Genomic DNA, 23,168 nt, shown 5'->3' with positions numbered 1-23,168 from the left:
CAGATATACTATTTTCGCATACAGATTGACACTAATATGAGCAGAGCATTTTATATTCACATGCGTTGCAGAATCTTTACTATATGCTTTTATTAAGTAGAATGGTGACATCTTCAAAGAAATTGCCACAAGTGATACAATCTCAAAGAAGAAAAAAGTTACTGCTTTCTTGAGTTCTAGAAAGGAGGAGAACAGAAATGTCTCGCTATTTCTTCACAGAACACTAATGATACAAACTGTTCTACCTATGGTTGGTGGTTGTTGGAATTAGTCTTTCCAAACCTCCATGAAAGATCTATCATTGTACTTGACAATCCCCTGTACCACACAGTTTAAGGGAATAAAGACAACACTCTCATTTGCACTAAATATGATAATAGTAACCTATACAAAGTTGTATAATAGAAGTACCTGTAGACAATTTTGCAAATGCAACAGTCAATGTCAAATTATTGACAAGAATCATTGGCACTGTGATGATTTAATGGAAAGGTAGTTGAAGTCAAAACACAGATTGCAGTAGTGGCAAAGAAAGTGACCAGGACACTGGTGTTATCTTATCCAGATAATTAGGATGACACTGTAGCACTATAACAGTTTACTTCTAAAAGCAATAAATGTACAATTTAAAGACTTAATTTTACAACAGAATTAATGACTGCATACAGAAATCACAAAGTAGCATTATTGTTACACAATGTTTGTAGGTTCTCCTTTGAAGTATATGAATACTTTCTTACAATAAACATGATTACACACAGTACCAGGTGTTCTGAAGCTATACACAGACAGATAATTGTATTGCAGGATAAAAAGTGTATATGTTACTCACTATAAATCTATAAAATACTGAGATTAAAGTTAGCAAATAAACATAACACAATTCCTTGAAAGTCGGGTAAAATGATTTAGTAATTAAGTATAGCATTGACAATATTAGACTTTTGTACCTGTAAACGATATTCCAGCTACTTTTGGACTTTCACATATTAATTTTCCAACAGCTGGTGCATTGTCACGACTGCATGTAACAACATTGAAAAGCCCTTTTGGGAAGCCTGCATCCTCCGTCAGCTTAGCTAATGCAAGGGCTGTCAGTGGCGTATCTTCTGCAGGTTTAACTACACAGGTGCAGCCAGCAGCAAGTGCAGCTCCAGCTTTTCTGGTTATCATTGCAATTGGAAAATTCCACTGCAAAAATTAATATAACATGATTTTACTATAAAAATATACTCACGGAATATTATCCTAGAGTGCAAAATAGAAAATACTAAATAAATAAATCAGAATTCCAAATCACGATATGTATTGGTAGATACTGTTGCAAGTCTAATGCACAATTCTTAGAAATATACTGGAATTACAATCCTCTGACTATTACACACAAGGCACTGCTACAATAAATAACACCAAGTAGCTATATAAAATCTTCCTAAAATCATTAACTTAACTCTTCACTAACAGAAGTTGTTCGGTAGATCTGAATTACCGAACACCAGTATTTATGTATTCAAATAAGACTAATGACTAGCCTTTTGTCATAACTTGATATTACGAGGGCCAATAACATATAAAACAGGTTTTTTTTCCGAAGTTAAATTAAGCTTCAAAAAAATTCACACACATGAACTTATTTTTGCTATATAGTCTCCTGAATGGGAAAAACACTTTTCCCAGCAGATGGGCAGTTTCTTGACACTGTTTTCATAAAATGAATGTGGCTATGACAGCAGCCATTTGCACACGAACACTTTGACAGTACCATCATCGTCACATTTGTGTTGTCCAGCTGCTTCCTTTAGTGGTCCAAACAAATGAAAATCAAAGGTGTTACGTCAGAACTGTAGGGATGAGGTTCTAATATGGTCCAGAACAGTCCCTGAATATTTTATTGAGTTTGGGCAGCTGTGTAGGGTCGAGCATTATCATGAAGCATGAGCACATCACAGATTGGACACGGACTCCTCCTCTGATGTTACGCAGGTTTTGTTTAGTTCAAAAGTTGGCAATAGTATGCAGCATCCACAGTACGACATTCATGGAGAAATCTATGAGAACTCCTTTACAAGCAAAAAAGATCATGCTGGTTCTTGCGCAATGACAGGAAGCTGCATTCTCAACCGTTCCTCATCCTCGTAAAAACTGACTGAGCCATGCGTACACTTGGGAGTCTTTCTCAGGTTGTTATCCCTGAACCTTCACACATGCCTTTTCGAACTTTTGGATGGTTTTACACCTTCAGTTATCAGAAACTTTATTATAACGCATTGTGCAGCAGATAACAGTATCTCCTCCTCTGACATTCCAATTCTGACTACAGAAACAATGTAACAACATTCTGGCTGTGGGGAACAATCACTGGAAACAAAAGCAACAATGGTTGGGTGATTGGTTGGTTGTGGGGTTTAAAGGGACCCGACGGCTATGGTCATCAGCCCCTTTTTCCAAAAACTAAAAACACCCACAGAGAATAAAAAATGAACAACAGAAAAGACAGCAGATGATACAAAACAAGAAAGACTCAGACAGAAATCAGACAAAACAAATGAAAGTCACACAGAGTGCGACAGTGGTTGGCCGACCATAGAGATAAAAAAAGGAAAGACAACCACCTAGAAACACACTAAAACTCACTCTAAAATTGTAGGCCAAAGGTCAGACTCAAAACAAAAAAACATAACAAACAGTCAGATTAAGTTATAAAAGCCCCCTGCCCGAATAAAATGCAAAACTAAGCCTGCCATAGCAGAGTCATCAGTTAAAAGTGTAGGGAGCGTATCAGGCAGTGCAAACGTCTGCCTAAGCACACTTAAAAGTGGAGAGGCCAACAAAATGTGGACCACCGTCAAAGCCGACCCGCATCGACAGAGAGGCGAGTCCATACGCCGGAGTAAATTGCTGTGTGTCAAGCGGGTGTGGCCAATGCGGAGCCAGCAAAGGACTACTGAGTCCCTGCGAGTGGCTCGCAGGGATGACCGCCACACATCCGTTGTCTCCTTGATATGACGGAGTTTGCTTGGTGTGGTCAGATTGCGCCTTTCAGCGTCCCACAGCGTGAAAACTTTGTGGCGTAAGACTGCTCGCAAATCAGTCTCTGGGAGGCCAACATCCAGAGTTGGTGTACTGGTGGCCTGTTTGGCCAGGCAGTCAACATGTTCATTGTCCGGGATACTGACAGGACCAAGGGTCCACATAAAGACAACAGAGTGGCTGCAACGGGCAAAAGTATGAAGGGACTCCTGGACAGCCATTACCAGATGAGAGCGAGTGAAGCACTGGTCGATAGCGCGTAAACTGCTCTGGGAGTCGCTACAGATAACGAAGGGCTCACCTGAGCAGGAGTGGATATACTCTAGGGCACGAAAGATGGCGAGCAGCTCAGCAGTAAAAACGCTGCAGCCAGCCGGCAATGAAAGTTGTTTGTAATGGTCACCTAGAGTTAGAGCATAACCATCGAACTGTCAGTGTAAAAAATGCCAGAGCCCTGATACATGGCGAGGATGGAATAAAAGCAGCGGCAGAAGGCCTCCGGAGGGACTGAGTCCTTCGGGCCTTGTGCCAATTCGAGCCGAAGGCAAGTGCGGGGCACACACCACGGGGGTGTATGTAGAGGGGCCCGGAAAGGGGGTGGAAGAGGGAAAACCCCAAACCCGGAGAGAAGCTGTCGGATGCGGACCGCAATCGTACAACCCGACTGGGGCTGACATTCTGGGAAACGGACGACCGACTGCGGGAACAGGAGACGATAATTAGGATGCCTGGAAAAGCTACAAACATGCGTAGCATAAGTGGCCAGTAAACGTTGGCGCCGTAACCGCAGTGGAGGGGCACCTGCCTCCACAAGGACGCTGTCCACAGGGCTGGTCCAGAGAGCGCCAGTCGCAAGTCAGATCCTGCTGTGAAGATTGGTTCTAGCACATGCAACGCAGATGGGGATGCTGAACCATAAGCCAGGCTCCCATAATACAGACAGGACTGGATTAACGCCTGGTAGAGTCTTAAGAGAGTAGAGCGATCAGCGCCCCAACTGGTGTGGCTCAAGCATCGCAGAGCATTAAGATGCCGCCAACACATCTGTTTAAGCTGCCGAATATGTGGGAGCCGAGTCTACCAGGCATAAAAAACCACACCCAAAATACAATGGGTCTCCACTAGAGCAAGAAGTTCGACAGCAAGACAAAACCGCGGCTCAGGGTGAGATGTTCGTCACCGGCAGAAATGCATAATGCAGGTCTTGGTAGCCGAAAACTGGAAGCCATGCGCTACAGCCCAAGACTGCATCTTGTGGATCGCACCCTGCAGCTGACGTTCAGCAGCTGCAATGCCAATGGAGCTACGGTAGAGGCAGAAGTCAGCATATAAGGAAGTTGAGACAGACGTTCCCACCGCTGCAGCGAGCCCGTTTATTGCAATTAAAAACAGGCAGACACTGAGGACAGATCCCTGTGGTACCCCCTGACTCCAGACTCACCAGATTGTTGGCAGCAGAGCGGCCTTTACAGAGCCCACCCTGAGACAGAGCCAGGAGGCCCCGAGACTCGAGTACCCAACTCAATCGCCGGCTCACCAGCCATTCAAGCAACTTGCAAAGAATGCTGGTGAGGCTAATGGGGCAGTAGCTGTCCACCTCCAAAGGGTTCTTGCCAGGTCTCAAAACGGGGATAACAATGCTTTCCTGCCATTATGACGGAAACACCCTCGAACCACAGACGGTTGTAAAGGTCGAGGAGGCGTCGCTGGCAGTCCACTGAAAGGTGTTTCAGCATCTGATGATGGATGCGACCTGGCCCAGGCGCTGTATCAGGGCAAGCAGCTAGGGCACTATAACATTCCCACTCACTGAATGGAACATTGTAGGATTCAGGATGGTGAGTGCGGAATGAAAGGCTCTGACGTTCCATCCACTCTTTAATGGAGTGGAAGGCCAGTGGGTAATTCACAGATGCGGAAGAGAGAGCAAAATGATCTGCTAAGTGGTCGGTAGTTATGTCGGAGTCAGTACAAATTGCCCATTCAGTGAAAGCTCAGGGAAACCGACGGGCCCGCGCATCCAGCTGTTTGAAGGCGATGAGGTTTTCTATGGAGGGATGCTGCTTGTGACGCTGGGCCCGCCTGCGATCTTTAATCGCCTCAGTGATCTCAAGCGACCACCAAGGCACAGACCTCCGCCGAGGGGACCCAGAAGAACGGGGAATGGCAGCTAGGGCTGCAGATCGAAAGGTTGATGGCGGAGTACGTGCCGTGTGCCACACTGAAATGTGTGAAGGCACCATCATTTAAAATGGAAAGGTTGAGCTGTGTCAAGACATTCTCAATGGTGGCGCCTTGACCTGTTGCCACTGACCCACCCCACAGAGGGTTATGGGCATTGAAGTCGCCCAGTAACAGGAAAGGCGGTAGCAATTGGGCTATCAGAGCAGCCAGGACATGCTGCGGGACATCACCATCCAGTGGCAGACAAAGACTGCAGACAGCATCCACACCCGAACAGCGACAGCCTCTAAAGGTGTTTGTAGAGGGACAGACTCGGTGTGAAAATAGTGAAGGACATAGATGCAGACGCCACCAGATACCCTTTCATAAGCTTCCCGGTTCTTATAATAACCCTGACAGCCATGGAGGGTCGGGGTTTGCATCGCTGGAAACCAAGTTTCCTGAAGAGCAATGCAGAAGAAAGGGTGAAGGCTGATAAGTTGTTGGAGCTCAGCTAGATGGTGGAAGAAAGGCGTGAAGGGACTGGGGAGGCAGATTATGCCGCTGGGTCACCTGCTGCCTTTGATGGAGCACCTGTGCAAGTGCTATCCATTGTGTCTGAGGGACCGGCAAGATCGAGGTCCTCAGCAGATGCAAGAATCTCCATCTCTCCCTCAGACGCAGAGCTTGTAGGTAGCGGCGGAGTAGGTGCCACCGCCGGTGCCTTGGTCTTATGGGTCTTCAATGTAGTTTTCTCTCGCTGTTCCTTTGGTTGCTGTTACTGGGAGGGCTTATTGGATTCAGTCTACGGGAATGAAGACGATCGCGAAGCTCAACAACCAGTGACCTGTGGCTTCTTCAGCCACTGGTGGGTGTCTGCTGTGCCGCTGGTAGGAACCTCGGAAGGGAGTGACCCAAGGGATCCCTTCCTAGCGAGAGAAGCTGCAGAAGACTTGCGCTTCTCTGGCTTAGAAGTGGGGACTGGAGTCCCCAGTGGTTGAGGGGGTGCTACTCCTGAGGTAGGTGGTGTTGGAGCAACAGCGAGAGAAGTGGCCCCCAACGTCAAGGGGGCAGGTGAGGTCCTTTGACTCTGAGAGCTGACTGTATGTGGTGCAGCTGATGGAGCTGCAACAGGAGTGACAGTGGAGGCATAAGATGGCATTTGTGCACGGGATGAAGCCGTTCAAATTTCCGCTTAGCCCCAGTGTAGATCAGTCTATCCAGGGTCTTGTATTCCATTATTTTCCGTTCCTTGTGTAGGATCTTACAGTCCGGCGTGCATGGGGAATGGTGCTCTCCACAGTTGACACAGATGGGAGGTGGGGCACATGGAGTATCTGGATGGGATGGTCGACCACAATCGCGACATATGAGGCTGGAAGCACAGCGGAAAGGCATATGGCGGAACTTCCAACACTTGAAGCACCGCATCGGGGAAGGGATATATGGCTTGACATCACAATGGTAGACCCATCACCTTGACCTTCTCAGGTAATCTGTCACCCTCAAAGGCCAAGATGAAGGCACCAGTGGCAACTTGATGACCCCTCGGACCCCGGAGGACGCGCCGGACGAAATGGGCACCGCGTTGCTCTACGTTGGCGCGAAGCTCATCATCAGACAGTAAAAGAAGATCTCTGTGGACCATATTTAAGCTTTTACGTGGGGTGATAGTAACAGAAACATCCCCCAGCTTCATACAAGCGAGCAAGGCTCGTGATTGGACAGAGGATGCTGTTTTGATTACGACTGACCCTGACCGTGTTTTGGACAAGCCCTCCACCTCCCCGAACTTGTCCTCTAAATGTTCTAGAAGGAACTGAGGATTCACAGACACAAAGGAGTCCCCATCAGCTCTGGTACAGACAAGAAACCGCGGCGAATACCTTTCGCTGTCATTCATAGCCTGTCGTCCCTCCCATGGTGTGGCCAGGGAGGGGAACGATTTGGGGTCATACACATTAGCCTTAAAGTGAGATTTTGAACGCTTAGAGACTGCTGGTGTCTGGCCACCAACAAGAGACGATGTGCCACGCTTCATTGTGTGTCATCCACCCTGATGCCACCTACTCCGACCAAGAGCCCTCCCCATGGGCACCACCCAGCCACAGCAAAGGCCACATGGCAGGATGGCCATTGCCGGGAGTCCCGAAGCCCCAGGGAGATGTGCATCTACTCCTTGGCACATGTGGGGAGTTAACAGCACAGATATCAGTAGAGAGATCCCTGTGTTGTCAGGGGCCTACAACCAACAGGGTAAATGGCATCCCCACCACAACAGACTGGCTACCGTGCTGGATATTAGGTGCCAAAAAGCCCATGGTCATCGTCTCCGCAAAAAGCAACACTATACAGTGCATAGTGAAAATTGCACCAAGGAACACATCTTCGCCCAAGAGATGGAGAACGAGCGGGACAGCAATGCGAAGATGAGAAAGCTGGCTAGAGGTCTTAATGCATGATGGACAAAATGCACCACGTAAGGCGCCCTTCCCCAATTGGCTCGCTCTGCGGAAGAATTTGGAAAGATGGAGGTCAAACCCAACAGGGGACCATCACATAAAGACCGAAACGTTTGAGATTCCTTTTAGTGGCGTCTTACGACAGGCAGGAATACCGCGGGCCTATTCTTACCCCCGGACCCGCAGGGGGGAAGCAACAATAAGCAGAGATCACACCACTGTTACAAAGACACGAGGAAAAAAAAATCAAGTTTTTATTTGATACACCGTCATAACTTACATCAAACTACAGTACATATGACTATATTGCAAAAGCATTGGAGATATCTGTCATACTAAAGACACAAAGACCGTAGGAATAAAGAAACAATTTTTTGAGTTTAGTTTGGAATATGTTATTCTGGATAGAAAAGACTAAGAATACAATACTTTTACTGGCAGAAAAAAAATGTTTCGAAAGCTTGAATCTTCCGAGTTATTATTTAATAATGGTGATAATGTGAGATACTGGAAAACAATGACAGTGACACACTAATCTAGTCTGTGCTGTAAGTCTACAGTAACTGAGCTGTGTACATATGAAATACATTTTTATAGCTGCCTATTAACTACATTTATTCTACTCTGCATAAAGAAACACTTTTGCTATTGAAATAGAGGTATCAGATGCTCTTACACGTGGAGCTGATAAATTCATACTGGCATTAAGAAAGTATTATATTGTAGTGTCACAATAAAATAATAATGTAAGAAAATATCAACACTTATGTAACACTCACGATTTTTGTTTGTGACAAGCCCCTATCTTACCCAATACATTCTAGGCTCCCTGTTTTAGTTCTCTATTAGTCATCTCCAGTCCTTTTCCACATTAATAGATAAAAAGCTAGAGCATAAGAGCAATACTTTTGTATATGATCTGGATAAATAACTAATTAGCATTAAGAATGTTATGAAAAGGATAGACTGTTACGTGCCATACAGGCAGAAAGAAATGACTGCTAAGCTTTCAGCTGAAAGGCATTTTTCTAAAGTAAACACACACACACACACACACACACACACACACACACACACACAAACAAACAAACAAAAATCATCGCAACAGCATGAGCTGTGCTTGCACAAATGTGTGCGCATGCTTGCGTTACGTTTTGCCTACTTTAGAAGAAAGCCTTTTGACTGAAAGCTCATATGTTATCAGTCTTTTTGTTGTGCCTGTCTGCAACACCTCATCGGCTCCAAAAGGCTGTGTGCGCGGGCCCGCCGTTTTATCCGCCAACGCAAGCAGGAGTGCTGGGAATGGTATGTTTCCACTGTATGATGAGTTGCACTCTATTATTTTTGTAACATTGTCTTCGTTCCAGCCTCGATTTTCCATTGTCTGATTTTAACTGATTAGAATTTTATGAGTATCACATTAGTGCTATGTTTACTATTCCATTATGTCTCAATTTTTTAGCCCAATTCTGATTTGCCTAACTTTATTTATATGTCAAAGCTCTTCTGGTTTCCTCTAGTTTATACAGTTTTACTAGCTGACAATTTCTTTCCTAGTAAACTATTTTTATTTTAGAAACATCAGTAAATTTTATGTAATGTTTAAAAATATGATACTTACAGGTGTTATTAATCCAACAACTCCTATTGGTTGTTTTACCACCATTATTTCCTTGGTGCCAACTGGACTTTCTATGATTTCACCCTGTGGAGGTAATTTGAAAGCAAAACATAATGAGCATTTTTAAAAATAAATTGTTTTCTAATAAATACAAAAACTTAAATCCGATTTTAAAGGGTCCTGAAATATGTTTCTGTTTCTCACAACACAATGAATATAATGGTGACAACAGCTAATGAGTTCACATGTGATATAATGACAAAGATTGTAACCATGAATTAATAAAAATGTGAAGAAATTATATTTAACACAAACAGTAAAAGATGTTTTTGATCATAGTCCATACTGGATGCACACAACCACAGATTATACGAAAGAAATTAAATTGCATGTATCCATTCAGTACAAAAACTATCAAGTTTTTAAGACATTGAATCAACTCTTTGCTGTTGCAATAGCTCTTTGCCAAATCAAAAGACTGAAAATTTGTTGCTATACTATAGTCTTTAACTTCATCTGAATCAACTGCAATGATTGTTCAGCGTATCTGAGCGCATGCTGAAAAGTAATACCCCCAAATACATGTGAAAACTTAAAGATTTTGAGATAAAACAAATTTTATTAAAATCCTTCCTCTTTATTCCTCAGGTCTAAATATTTATTTCTCAACTTAGTCACCCTGATGAAAAGCACATTTCTTCCAACAGTTTGTGAATTTGTCAGTGTAGAATGTTCGACTTTGTCGATGAATCTGCAACCTCACTTCTGCTTGCACCGTTTCATCACTATCACACTGAAGTCCTCAGAAGGCGTTCCTCAAGTTCTGGAAACAGATGCAAATCAGATGGAGCCATGCTGGGACTCTATGTAGGATAAACAATGACACAGAACCCAAGGACTCAGATTATTGTAGATGTCGCAGATGTGGTCTGGTACTGTCATGTAGAGGGTGCTCCGTGTGAGGAGAAACTCTTTGAATTTAAGACTCACTCACAGCAAACTGTTCCTCACATGCTGACACAGTCACATTACACACGATCACATTACATGCTACAATTCAGAGCCGTCTAGTGACACAGGGATGCAAATGTGTAAACATGAAGAATAAAGATGTAGAATATTAATAGTGTTTGTTTTATTTAAAAAGCTTTACGAGAAGACCAATATTACCAACATGATCACACAGATCAGCTTACAAACTGTAGTTAACATTACTGGGCACACCCAATGTTTTGGGATCACCAGAATTATATTTAATTTTGCTGTACCTTTCCATGTGCTTGAAAGTACATTATTAATGAATTTTGTTAAAAGGTGACAAGTAATGATGGGTAAATGCATTTAACAGAAAGCGTCCACTTTTCATAACTGCCACAACAACATGAATAATGTGATTCACAACTTACAGATGAGAAAGTGAAATGGGAGCAGTAGGAGGAAGGGAGAACAGGTGTGGCCTTACAGAGGATCATCTTTTAATATAACCGATAAAACACACACACACACACACACACACACACACACACACACACACACACACACACACACAGTACAGTTTGTTTTCATATATAGAAAGGAGTCAAGAAGCAGGTAGGCATGTCACACAGATGATGATGATGATATTATTCTCATTATTATTAATAATATCTCCCCAGCACTTTAGGGATGAAGCCCAATAATTCACAAAATTTCAAAACTGGTGTGACACTGATGTCAGTGTTGGTGAGTATAGTGGACATGTCAGTATATAATGGCCATTGCCAAGACAAGCTGAACAGAAAATAGTATGCTACAAACTTCACAGGAGCACCTTCTTCGATGTGGCAAGCATTAATTCCACCATGTATGTGTGGCAGATTTGAATGACTGCAGTTTGTTGTTCGCCACCTCCAACCATTCAGTTTCCTGCTGGTGCACGATTCTTCTGTCAGATAATGAGATGATGGCATGCAATGGGATGGTACATCAACATAGACCACCATCCTGACATGCTTCTTTGGTTGCTGTCAGTTGTGCCATTTGCCTGCATGCCTAGGTGTTCAGGTACCCAGCAAAAGACAACCACCTTGACATAGTGCTGGAGTGCTGTCACCAATGAGCTGAATTAACTGGTCTACTGAGTACATTTGGTTGACCACTTATAGCACACTGAGTGAGTCACAACAGATAAGAAACCATGTAATGCAATGATTGAACTCACCCCAGGACCTTCATAAGGCCATACAACTCTGCATCGTAATTTGGAAACTGTTCCAGAAGGCACAATTGGAAAACAGTTGACCAATCAAGGGTATTCCCTTGCTGTGGTATGTATATACTTAAAACTCAAGATAAAAATATCGATTTCGCCAAACATAATGTGGAGTACAAGTATTCTTGTACTTTGTCAGGCTAAAGATCACTTTGGACCTCTGAAGACTCCAAGTTCACAATTTGTTCCATCCCTGGCTGTGTATTTGGAGGGCTGGCATATTCAGATCCACAAGATGGTTGGTAGCACATATGCTGATGGCTTGGTCACGGGGAAACGGCGGGGGGGGGGGGGGGGGGGGGGGGGTTGATTCCTGAACAGCTGCTCCAAGTTTGGGGTGGAATTCTGCACTAAATGCCAATCACTGAGAAACTGCTCAGATTTCCAGGCCCTGTTGAGCCACAAGGAGGTGTTATCAAATGCGGATGGTGGTTCACCAGTTTCTGCATAGGCTCTGAAATGGGTTGGTGAGTTGATCTGAAAGGCTCCAGTCGATACTGTAAGGCCCTCATGGCAGACATCTTGAAGACGAAAATAAGGGCTGATCTATAAACCACACTGTCATAATCTCACCCTAACCTGACAAATACCCTACAAAACTGTAGGAGATAGCACCTGTCAGCTCTCCATACATTTTCACATTGGTATTTTAAAATATTCAATGATTTGAAGCTCTTTATTCACAGGCTATTCAGGAGAGGTAGCCAGATTAATTTTGAATCATAGTAGACTCAAAAAGTGTACATTACCCTTAAAAATTAAAACAGTGGCCCCAATTGTGAGCTCTGTGGGTGAAAACTGCGATGACCACAGAGTTTACACAAGTAGTCTTCTGAAGTGAGAACTGAAAACCAGTTTTACCGGCACAAGTTTCCAGCATCCTTATGGTCATCTGAAGTTGCCTGTGAGATTGGAGGAAGAATAAGAGATCTGCAAAGAAAGGACTTTTAACTGGGCTTCTGACTGTAGAGGAGCACCGTCCCTGCCCACTTTCCATAACTGAATTAATATTATTTCCTTCCAAGTCACAGGGTACGGTCCATCAAACCAGCTCTGACAGAAACATGATAGGAGCTTTTTTTGTGGTTTTAGGGTGCACAACTACAATGGTCATTAGCACCCAGACTAAATTATGAATGCACTGCAAGGCACAATGTTAAAACAGAAACTAAGAAGGACAACACTATAAAAGGCACATTAACAGGCAAGGGATTAAAAGGAAACAGCATAATCAAATGTCCTTGGACACGGTTGTCAAGTGGATAAAACGAAGAACGCGAGCAACCGCTCCTGGGTCGTCCGCTAAAATTTCATCCAGAGTACATGGCAGGCCAAGATCAATGCGCAGTGTATTAAAATTTGGACAGGGCCTTAAAATGTGGCGTACTGTCAGCACTTGCCCACATGGGCAGAACGACGCCAGCGCAACCGTCAGCATATGGCGGGGGCTGAACCAGCAGTGTCCAATCCATAACTGGGCCAAAACAACCTCCTCCCGCCGAGAAGGGTGTGAAAAGGTCGTCCAAGCCGTGGGGAGAGGCTTCAAGGCCCGAAGCTTGTTTTCAATGAGTGTAGACCAATCAGCATGCCACAGTGGTAAAATGGGCTGACAAATGACCCTGCTAAAATCAGATGAAGGCACACAACAAGAAGCTGTCCGAGGCTGGAGGACCACAGCCTTGGCTGCGGCATCTGCAGCTTCGTTCCCAGGGATGCCGATATGGCCAGGAACCCATATAAAGGTAGCCGGAGAACTGTCGTCCGCCAGCTGCTGAAGAGAGAGTCGGATCCGGTGCACGAAAGGGTGAACCAGATACGGATCACTAAGGCTCTGGATGGCGCTCAGGGAATCAGAGCAGATGACATAAGCAGAAAGTCGGTGGCGGGGGATGTAAAGAATAGCCTGACAGAGGGCAAATAGTTCAGCTGTGAAGACTGAACAATGGCCATGGAGCCGGTATTTGAAACTGTGTGCCCCGACAATAAAAGAACACCCGACACCGTCATTGGTCTTAGAGCCATATGTATAAATGAAGATCGTATTAATGAACTTCGAACGAAGTTCGACACACTGCGAGTGGTATACAGAAGCTGGGGCAACCTCTGTTGGGAGCGAGCTGAGGTCAAGATGAATGCGAACCTGAGCCTGGAGCCCAGGTGGCGTTTGGCTTTCACCCACTCTATAGGTTGCAGGGAGTAACAAATCAAGGTGCTGAAGGAGGCGACGAAAGCGAACTCCAGGGGATGATAGGAGCTTGTCTTTAGCTCCAGGCCACGGATGACGAGCACAGAATAATGAATCTGATTTGGTCCTGCATAAGATTCTCTGGCTAGTTACAATTCCCACATGGAGAGTGAAAGATTGTAGAACATCTCATTACATGTGAGGAAGCAGAAGTGCCTCATCTCCACAGTCCCATTGAAAATCTGAAACTCAGAATTATGTCCAGACAATGCAGTAACATTAAAAGTGTCCAGTTAAAACCTGAGCCATGTCTTTAGGAACATACACCACGACTATTTCTCAACCAGGCTGTAAGGAGAGGTGCACTGCCATTGTCTGAAATCTGCCTTATTGATTCCCAAACTCGTGCAGTGATGTCACTCAGAATCCTCAATACGGGGAACCCATGAGGTGCCACGAGGAACATAAGGAAAGACAATTAAAAGGGGCACTGAGGCATCATGAAGTCAAAATAGTAGAACAGTAAACATTGTGGCAAGGTATGTTCACAGAGAATAGAGGGTAAGGATACAGTAAAAAGTAAATATCAGTACAGAAAAGGGAAATAGGAAGTGAAAACAAATTATATTAGAATTAAAAATATAAATAATGTTTAATATATACTTAATCCAAAATTGACTCTGGAAATAGAAGGAAAGGGAAGGATGATGGACTGACAAAAGTTGATTCCAGGAAGGTGCTTATATGAAAGGCTGTTTTGGGGTGCAAATTTCCAGCAGCCAGATGCATGGAGACTGATGCCAGAGAGGAAGATAAAAATGGCCTTTGTGGCGTTCTCTCTTCGGCCATGTTGAAGAGAATCAGTTTACTTATTATTTAAAAATGAATACAAACAGTCAGAACCGCAATAAACTTTTGTGTAAGGTTACCGGTTTTTGTCTGTTCTAGACCATATTCAGACCCACACCATGATGATAGATGGTGGCTGTGAATGGAGCAAGCACTACATCTCCACGAACGCTGACAGAATGCTCAGCGACTGGATACTGGATGTTGCTAATGTGGACAGTTGGTCTGTGTTTATTCACATCTTCTACTAGTTCAGTTGTGGTCATCCTTACATAGAATGCTGTGCCATGAACACTTCAGACATCAGTTATATGTAGTCTCGCATGTAGTAGATCTAGAGTCTTTTGCCCTTGGGTCCATGCGACCTCTCCCTCTTTTTTTCTATTCCCAAAACTATCTACTGACTTCCAAACTTTTTCTTCTTTTTCACTCGTGAAGAAGAAACCCATGGTTCCACAAGCTGGAAGTGCTATTTATTTCCTTAATCATTCGTTCACTCACTCACTCACTCACTCACTCACTCATTCTACTATTTGTATTGGGTGTTGTACCTCATACTAACTCCATTGGTGAGATTTAGGGTCTCTTGAGGTGCAGAGGCTGCGGCAGTTGCAAACCAGTGCATATCAAGGAAATTTTCTGGCAAAATTTCTTCAGTTCTTTTGTGATGATCCGCAAATCATAACCATTTATCTCACACACTTTACAAAAGAGATTCTCAGACTAAGGTACTACATCTAATGCAGAATATTTAGCACAAATAGAAGTAATGTAATGCAAGTTCTTAACTTTATAGAGCAGAAAATATATGGAACTTTTGATAGTTTAAAAGTATAATATGCGTACACTGTTTGCAAGCCAGGCCACTGTTTTCACTAAGAGTACTATTTCCACTAGCATGTTGTCTGACAATAAACGGGCCCCTCACATGCATAATATTTATTGTGCAACAATATTGTGTCAATATATTTCATGGGACTGTAGGGTCCAAAAAATGGCACATTATTATTATGCCATTTTTATGATCAGAACGTGTCAGTTTGCACTCTGCCTCCATAGTAAACATATTGGTGCTTGATAATGTAGAACTCGTGTATCGCAATTGCAGCCACGTCGTGCTGCATAGAGAATGGTAAGAGGAAGCGGTGATGGATGAAAAAGTGGGTTGAAAGACATTATATACACGGCCATAACTAATATTCTTAGAGAACATGCAGTAGAGCCAGATAACTACTGGAGTAATTTAAGGATGAACGAAGAATCATTCATTTAAGGAACTGGTGAACTTCATTACACCTTGTTACACAGAAAAGATATTGTTCATATACTCGTCAGATTTCACTTTCCACAATGCTATAAGCAATCTATAAACCTGAAAAGATAAAGATAAATTATTGTAAATGATTGATAGGTAGTGCTTTTATCTAATTCTGCAATAAAAATTTGAAGCTCCTGAAATGAACAAATAAGCAGTTGCAGTGTTATTTACCTACACATAAACACTTTCATCAAATATTTCTATGGCTAATTACTGAGTAAGTATTAAATACGCAATGAAACTACTAGACCCATTGCATTTCAACAGATGATTTCTTTCACCTGTCTTTCCCATGTGTTCATATTCATATGGAGTCACTGCATCAGTTGTTTATACATTCACAAATCGTAAGTCTTGGCAGGAATGTGTATTGAGCAATATTACCCTTACAAAGTGTTATGCAGTATATCAACAGAACATCAATATTTTTAAAGCTCTGCAGTCTTCTTGCACAAACATCAAGATCACTCTCAGATGGTCAATACTACTGCAAAATACTCAGTATGGCACAATAAATATACAGCGTGTGAGGAATCCTTAAGAAGGAGTATCTTCGAAGTGTGTCATAGGAACTTATTTGTAGTAAATAGAATATTAATACTGTCACAGGTGAAAAATCTCCACCAATACAGCACAGTGAAGAGCAATTTCGAATATGTCACACCTAACAAACCACACACTATTGTGGAGTACGTAAATCTCACAAGCCAAAGGTGAAAAAGTGTACACTTTAGTGCAAATGGCCATGGTATACTTGTACATAAACAGTCAAGTGGTAAGTGTTAGCATCAACATGCAAAAGGTTTAGTATAAGAATTTCATTGAGGTTTCTAATTTTAAGCAGGTCACTAAGCCAAGGTACGTATAAAAACATTTCTGAACAATTTCAATGAATGATTAGGCAAATAGACTGTCTCTGTGAGGCAAATACCCTTGAGGTATTACAAGAACATTTCTTTGTGCATAAAATTACACACCAGCAATAACTACCCGATTATGGGTAGGTAAAAATACAAGGCCTTATGTACCTTCCCTGGGCTTCAACTGACAGCTGCTGCTGATATGCTTAAGGAGGTTAATTAAAATTTTAGGCAGGTACCCCTAGACTTAGCACTCCAGTGTACTACTACAATGATTTGTGGTGCAAGCGACTGGAATTTCCTATACCCACTCTGACAATGCACCTACCTATGTATCAAAATCCTTACATCTACTTCTTGTAGAACATGGCATCCATGCAGTATATTTATATACCAATCTATCGTCTCTTCCAAATAACTGAAAATTAATTAAAAATATATGGTTGTCAAAATGTTTAAGAAGTATACCAAAATGTAACAAGGCAGCCATTTTATGTTTCAGAACATGACATCAAAGAATAAAAGTGATTTAACTGTGTTGTATGAGAGCTTAAAATGAAGTAGACTTTGTGGCAAAAAGTGTGTACACATCCAATGCTGTTTGTTCCTAGGGCATCAGTCATTTAACTAACGACAAGTAAAAAATTCAATTTGCCTCCCTTACATTTCAAATTTACATGCTAAGAATGCACTCTGGCAAATAGTTCCTGTGCTCAAAACACACACACACACACACACACACACACACACACACACACACACACAAATCAAGAGCATGACGACACAGAACAAATCCTTGTGCCGAGATAAGTGTTGTGTTGCCCTGGTACACTGGCCTACCTGAAAGGTATTTTTAATCAGTTTAGCAAATGCTTTTGGGCAAACTAGCTGGATCTCTCACAAATGCAACATACATGAGTTAAAATACAAACAAAGATATAACAATGTTCCCATTATTCATGGGCAGATTGTGCACACAACTTTCTTCCCTTAGGGCAGCTGATTATTATAACAGAAAAGGAACCCATCCTCAGAATTAAAACAAAAAGAATTGTCAAATGAAACATGGGCAGTTTCCCATCATTCGTAAACCCTCCCACAGACAAACAGTACAGTTAATACTGGACTGTTACAATCCAACACACTTTGTAGCTCTACAACCTCCAGGCACCACTAATGACAACCCTGTATCTCCGAATCCAAGATGAGTTCTTTCCCAAGATTTCATGTTCACAAGTAGGAGGTCATCTTGCATTTATGGAATGATGCGGAGTTGTTTTTTCTTTACCGAATGGAACCTCAAGCTCCAATTAAGCTGTAACTCTACACTCTGCCATGCCTACCACTTAGACCTTGAACATATGTATGCTCATTAAGCATTGTTGCACAATGGCAAAAAGTGTCTGTTGCAGCAAAATTTTTTTATCAGTTGTTTGACTTTGGAGATCCCACTTATAAACTGTGTAGTAAAGTGTGTAATGGATGCTGGTGTGAAACAGCATGCTTCAACGTCAAATTTTTCAACAGGATGCAGGTGTTACTATGACACAAGTTTCAAAATAATAATTGTTCAGCATTCAGAAGCAACAAACGATTGTGTGGCCTTGTGGAAGCATGGAATCAAAGAAGGCAATGTTCAGAGGTGGTGAGAGGACAAAAGATGTCTGAAAAATATAAAGTTGATTAGGAAAACTTTCAGTGGCCCCATAGAGTGGGCGTTTCAAAAATACTGAAATGGAGAAACTTAACGAAGGAATGGCAGTACCCCACAATATCATACGGGATAAAGCACATGAACTGGCACAAGAACAGTGTCCTATTTAAAGCCAGCCCTGGGTGGTGTACAAAGCTGATTTGACGCAATGGGCTTGTGCTGCAACATTGAAAATCCCCCGTGTCTTTCAGCAACATATGTGGAGAAGCTTGTCAAGTATCAGTGACACATTATAATACTGACAAAGGAATGTGACTAACTCTTAGGGCAAGTGAGAAACACTGATGAAACTACTCTTTACCTTGACGTGCCATCCAGTACAACATTTGAAGAGAAAGGCATTAAAAGAGTACTGGTTCACATTACAGGCAACGAGAAATCATGAATCGCTGTGCTGTTGTGCATGCTTGGCGATGGAACAAAGATGCGAGCCTGTATCATTCTCAGTCATAGAACTATGCCACAGCAAAATCTGTTGCCTGCTGTCTTTCTTTTGTTGCTATGGAAAAGGATGGATGACAACAGAGTTGGTTACAGACTGGCTTCCTATAGTCTGGAGCAGGAGGCCAGGTGCTCTTTTGAAGAACTGGGGGATATTTATCTTTGATGCTTTCAAGGGGCATCTGACACCAGCAGTGAAGGCAGAAATCCTGAAGATAAACACACATCTTGTTGCCATTCCAGGAGCCATGACTTTGCAACTACAAGTATTAGATGTGGAAGTGAATAAGCCATCTGAAGCAGCTGTAAATCAATTGATTACTTCAAGGTGGCCAAGCCCTGATTCCTATTGGGAAGCTGATGAAGCATTTAGTATCTCTAATTGCTGAATGAATCCAGACAGCTTGTACATGCATACCCAGTGCATCAGTTGTGAATGGCTTTAAGAAGTGCTGTGTAATAAATGCATCAGATGGGAGTTGAAATGATTTACTAGGGAAGAAATACTAGATCATCATGACAGTGGCAGTGACAAGTATAATTCATATGCAAATGTAGACAGAATACAATTCTGTAATTCTGAGTGATAACATTCACTAAAAGTTGCACCGAACAAAAGGTGAAACAGCTTGTACTACAGTCTCATAAGAAGAAACATGTTCAATAGGTTTACTATATGGGCTACTGGAGTAGTACTTAATTGCAAGAAGGAATGTTCACAGTACGTAAGTTTTGAAAGTCAAAATACAATGGCAATAATTAGTCGTTTAAATAACTCACCTAATAGTTGTTCTTTGTAGGTTAATAGTCTTTTCACCTTGTGTCCATGTGACCTCTTCCTCTTTTTTCCATTCTCGAAACTATTTACCCTTTCCTGACTTCCAAATTTTTTCTTCTTTTTCTTGCTCATACTTGGAGGTGAAAGATTTTGATATGTATATGCGAGATAAAACTTCTCAATTGTGTTATTATAAGTATGGTATCAATGTATTAAATTGATTATCTTTGTACTGCCTTTTTTTAATTATGCCTACCATACCATATCTTCACGTACACTGGTGTACAAAACTTAAGAACAGAAGTAATTTTTGGAAGATATGTTACTGCCAAGTAACACAGCTCAATGGAACTTTTACTAATATACGAAGAACTGCTACACTATAGTAAAGAAGGTACCTGAATGAAATATGCAATGAGATGAACAGAAATGATGCTTTTATTCGAAGACACTAACTACACTGAAGTCACGATTCACGATGGTACCCTGCACATTAAAGACGACGTGACATGGTTCTTAATAGGGTGTGTGATCAACACGGATGGCAATGTACACTCTATAATGTGCTCCCACACTTGCCATAGCGTTGGTAAGGTGGTGTTGCTTGGTTGGTTGGTTGGTTGGTTGGAAAGAGATGAAACTGCGAGGTCATCGATCCATTGTTCCCTGTAGAACAATTACCCAAGGGAAAGAAGAAAACAAAGAAGACATATGGCGCAATAACAAGACAAAGGAAGAATCTGAAAAATGGCAGAAGGAAACCAAACACTACAATGGACAAAACAGGACAATAAAACCACAGAGAGGTGCAAGAAACAGGGAGAGGAGATTAAAAACAAGTAAGCAGGTTACCATGGCTGACTGACCATGAGAATAAAAAAGAAGAAGCCAGCCACTCTGCAACACATTAAAACCTCCAACCTAAAAGCACTTGGACATGCGCTAGAACTTAGATCAAATGATAAAACCCATCCTCACAAAAAACGTAAAACTAAAGCTGCTGTAGAGGTACTGTCGCCTAACACCGAAGGTAGGGTGTTGGGAAAGTTAAAAGCCCACTGCAGAGTGGCTAAAAGTGGGCAGTACAGCAAGAGGTGGACAATTGTTATTTGGAAGCCACAGCGACACCGAGGAGGTATCCATGTGTGACACACATATGGCCAACGCGGAGTCGACAAAGGACAACTGTTTCCCTGCAAGAAGCCCACAAGGAAGACTTGCGCACATTCACAGTCTCCTTAATGACACACAATTTGTTGAGCACACTGTTATGCCACTCTGTCTCCCAAAGCAGGAAAAGCTTACTGCGTAAGACAGAACACATGTCAGTTTCAGAGATGCCAATCTCCAGGAGCGGTTTCTGCATAGCTTCTTTGGCCAGCCTGTCAGAAAGTTCATTGCCTGGGATTCAGATGTGTCATGGGGTCCACACAAACACTAATGAACGACTGGAACGTTAAAAAAAAAAAAAAAAAAAAAAAAAAGAGGTTCAAATGGCTCTGAGCACTATGGGACTTCACTACTGTGGTCATCAGTCCCCTAGAACTTAGAACTACTTAAACCTAACTAACCTAAGGACATCACACAACACCCAGCCATCACGCGGCAGAGAAAATCCCTGACCCCGCCGGGAATTGAATCCGGGAACCCGGGCGTGGGAAGCGAGAACGCTACCGCACGACCACGAGATGCGGGCCTGGACCGTTCCAGGGCAGAGATGGACCCCTTGATGTTCGCTACCAAAGGATGGCGAGGGTGGCACTGGTCAATAGCTTCTAAGCTGCTCAGGGAGTCAGAACGGAGAAGAAACAACTCACCAGAACAGGTACAGTTGTACTGAAGTGCACAAGATATGGCCACAAGCTCTGCAGTAACTAGACTGCACCCAGCAGGCAAGGAATGCTATTCAACATGGCCTCTGTGGATGCAGGTGGAGTCACCATTACCATCAGCCATTGAGCCGTTGGTGTAAACAGCTTCAGATGCCTGGAATATGCCAAGAATCGAGAGAAAGTGACAGCGGAGAGTGGCAGGGTTAACTGAGTCCTTAGGGCCATGCAAAAGGTCCAGACGAAGCTTCAGCCAAGGTGTACACCATGGAGGTGTACGTGAATGGACCTCAAGTAGAGGTGGTAAAGGGAAGGACTACAGTTCAGAGAGAAGGGATCGCACACAAACTGCAATCGCGAGCCCTGACCTGGGCCACTGATGTGAGAGATGAACTGCTGCGGTGGGAAAAGGAGACTAACTTACATGCTCAGAAGAACTATCAATGTGTGCAACATAACTGGCGAGCAGTTGTGCACGACCGCAATGCAGGGACTGTGGCCTCCACCAGGACACTGGTCACCGGACTCATTCTAAAGGCTCCCATTGCTAGGCAAATGCAACAGTGGTCCACTGGGTCATTGAAACACAATGCTGAGGGCACCGTCGAACTGTAAACCAGATGCCCATAGTCAAGGGAGGGAGGAGGAGATTATTGTTTAACATCCCGTCGACAATGAGGTCATTAGAGATGGAGCACAAGCTCGGATTAGGGAAGGATGGGGAAGGAAATCGGCCGTGCTCTTTCTAAGGAACCATCCCGGCATTTGCCAGAAGCGACTTAGGGAAATCACGGAAACCTAAATCAGGATGGCCGGGCGCGGGTTTGAACCGTCGTCCTCTCGAATGCGAGTCCAGTGTGCTAACCACTGTGCCACCTCGCTCGGTCCCATAGTTAAGGCGGGATTGAACAAGGGCACTGTAGAGCTGCAGCAGCGTAGAGTGATCTGCACCTCAGTTGGTGTTGTTCAGGCAGCAGAGAGCATTGAGATGTCGCCAGCACTCCCACATAAGCTGATGAATGTGGTGTAGCCAAATCAATCGGGTGTCGAAAACTAGTCCTAAGAATCAATATGAGTCCACTAAAGTGAGTGGATCATCATTAAGATAAAGTTCAGGTTCTGGATGAATGGTATGTCACATTTCACATGACGTCATGGCTGAAACGTGGGAGCCATGGGCTAGAGCACATGTCTGCGCCTTGTAAATGGCCCCTGTAGGCACTGCTCAGCGACACCAGTACTGGAGGAGCATTTAAAGAAATGCAGATGTCATACCCATACAGAGAAGTGGAGACAGAAGGCCCTACAGCTGCTTCTAGGCCATTGATGGCCACTCAAAATAGAGACACTCAATATGGAACCCTGTAGAACACCATTCTCCTGAATATAGGGGGAACTATGTGAGGCACCAACTTTGACACAGAAAGTACGGAGTGACAGGAAGTTTTGGATAAAAATCGGGAGCAGGGCCCGGAGACCCCACTCATACAAAGAGGCAAGAATATGATGTCGCCAGGTCATGCTGTATGCTTTACGTAAATAAAAAAAAAAGATGGCAACCAGATGCTGGCATATGGAAAAGGCTGTTGGGATGAGAGACTTGAGGGACACACGATTATCCGTGGTGGAGCAACTCTGGCAGAAGCCGCCCTGGCATGCAGCCAGTA

At 43.2% G+C, this 23,168-nt stretch overlaps 1 protein-coding gene across 2 annotated transcripts in view; it reads right to left on the bottom strand.

The window, feature by feature from the left end:
• The window catches only part of LOC126298809 (succinate-semialdehyde dehydrogenase, mitochondrial), a 205,110-nt gene that overhangs the window by 77,942 nt on the left and 104,000 nt on the right, over positions 1-23,168 (bottom strand). For both annotated transcript variants that reach the window (XM_049990273.1, XM_049990274.1), the window contains exons 4-5: positions 9,277-9,360; positions 951-1,191 (exon numbers count right to left, since the gene is read on the bottom strand). In XM_049990273.1, coding sequence (XP_049846230.1) covers positions 951-1,191; positions 9,277-9,360 — 325 coding nt within the window. The remainder of the gene's footprint in view (positions 1-950; positions 1,192-9,276; positions 9,361-23,168) is intronic.

Source organism: Schistocerca gregaria, chromosome X, assembly GCF_023897955.1.
Source record: "Schistocerca gregaria isolate iqSchGreg1 chromosome X, iqSchGreg1.2, whole genome shotgun sequence".
In the NCBI taxonomy this organism is placed as follows: Eukaryota; Metazoa; Arthropoda; class Insecta; order Orthoptera; family Acrididae; genus Schistocerca; species Schistocerca gregaria.
Note: the sequence above shows the minus strand (reverse complement) of the source record. Positions and strands in the feature narration are given on the sequence as shown.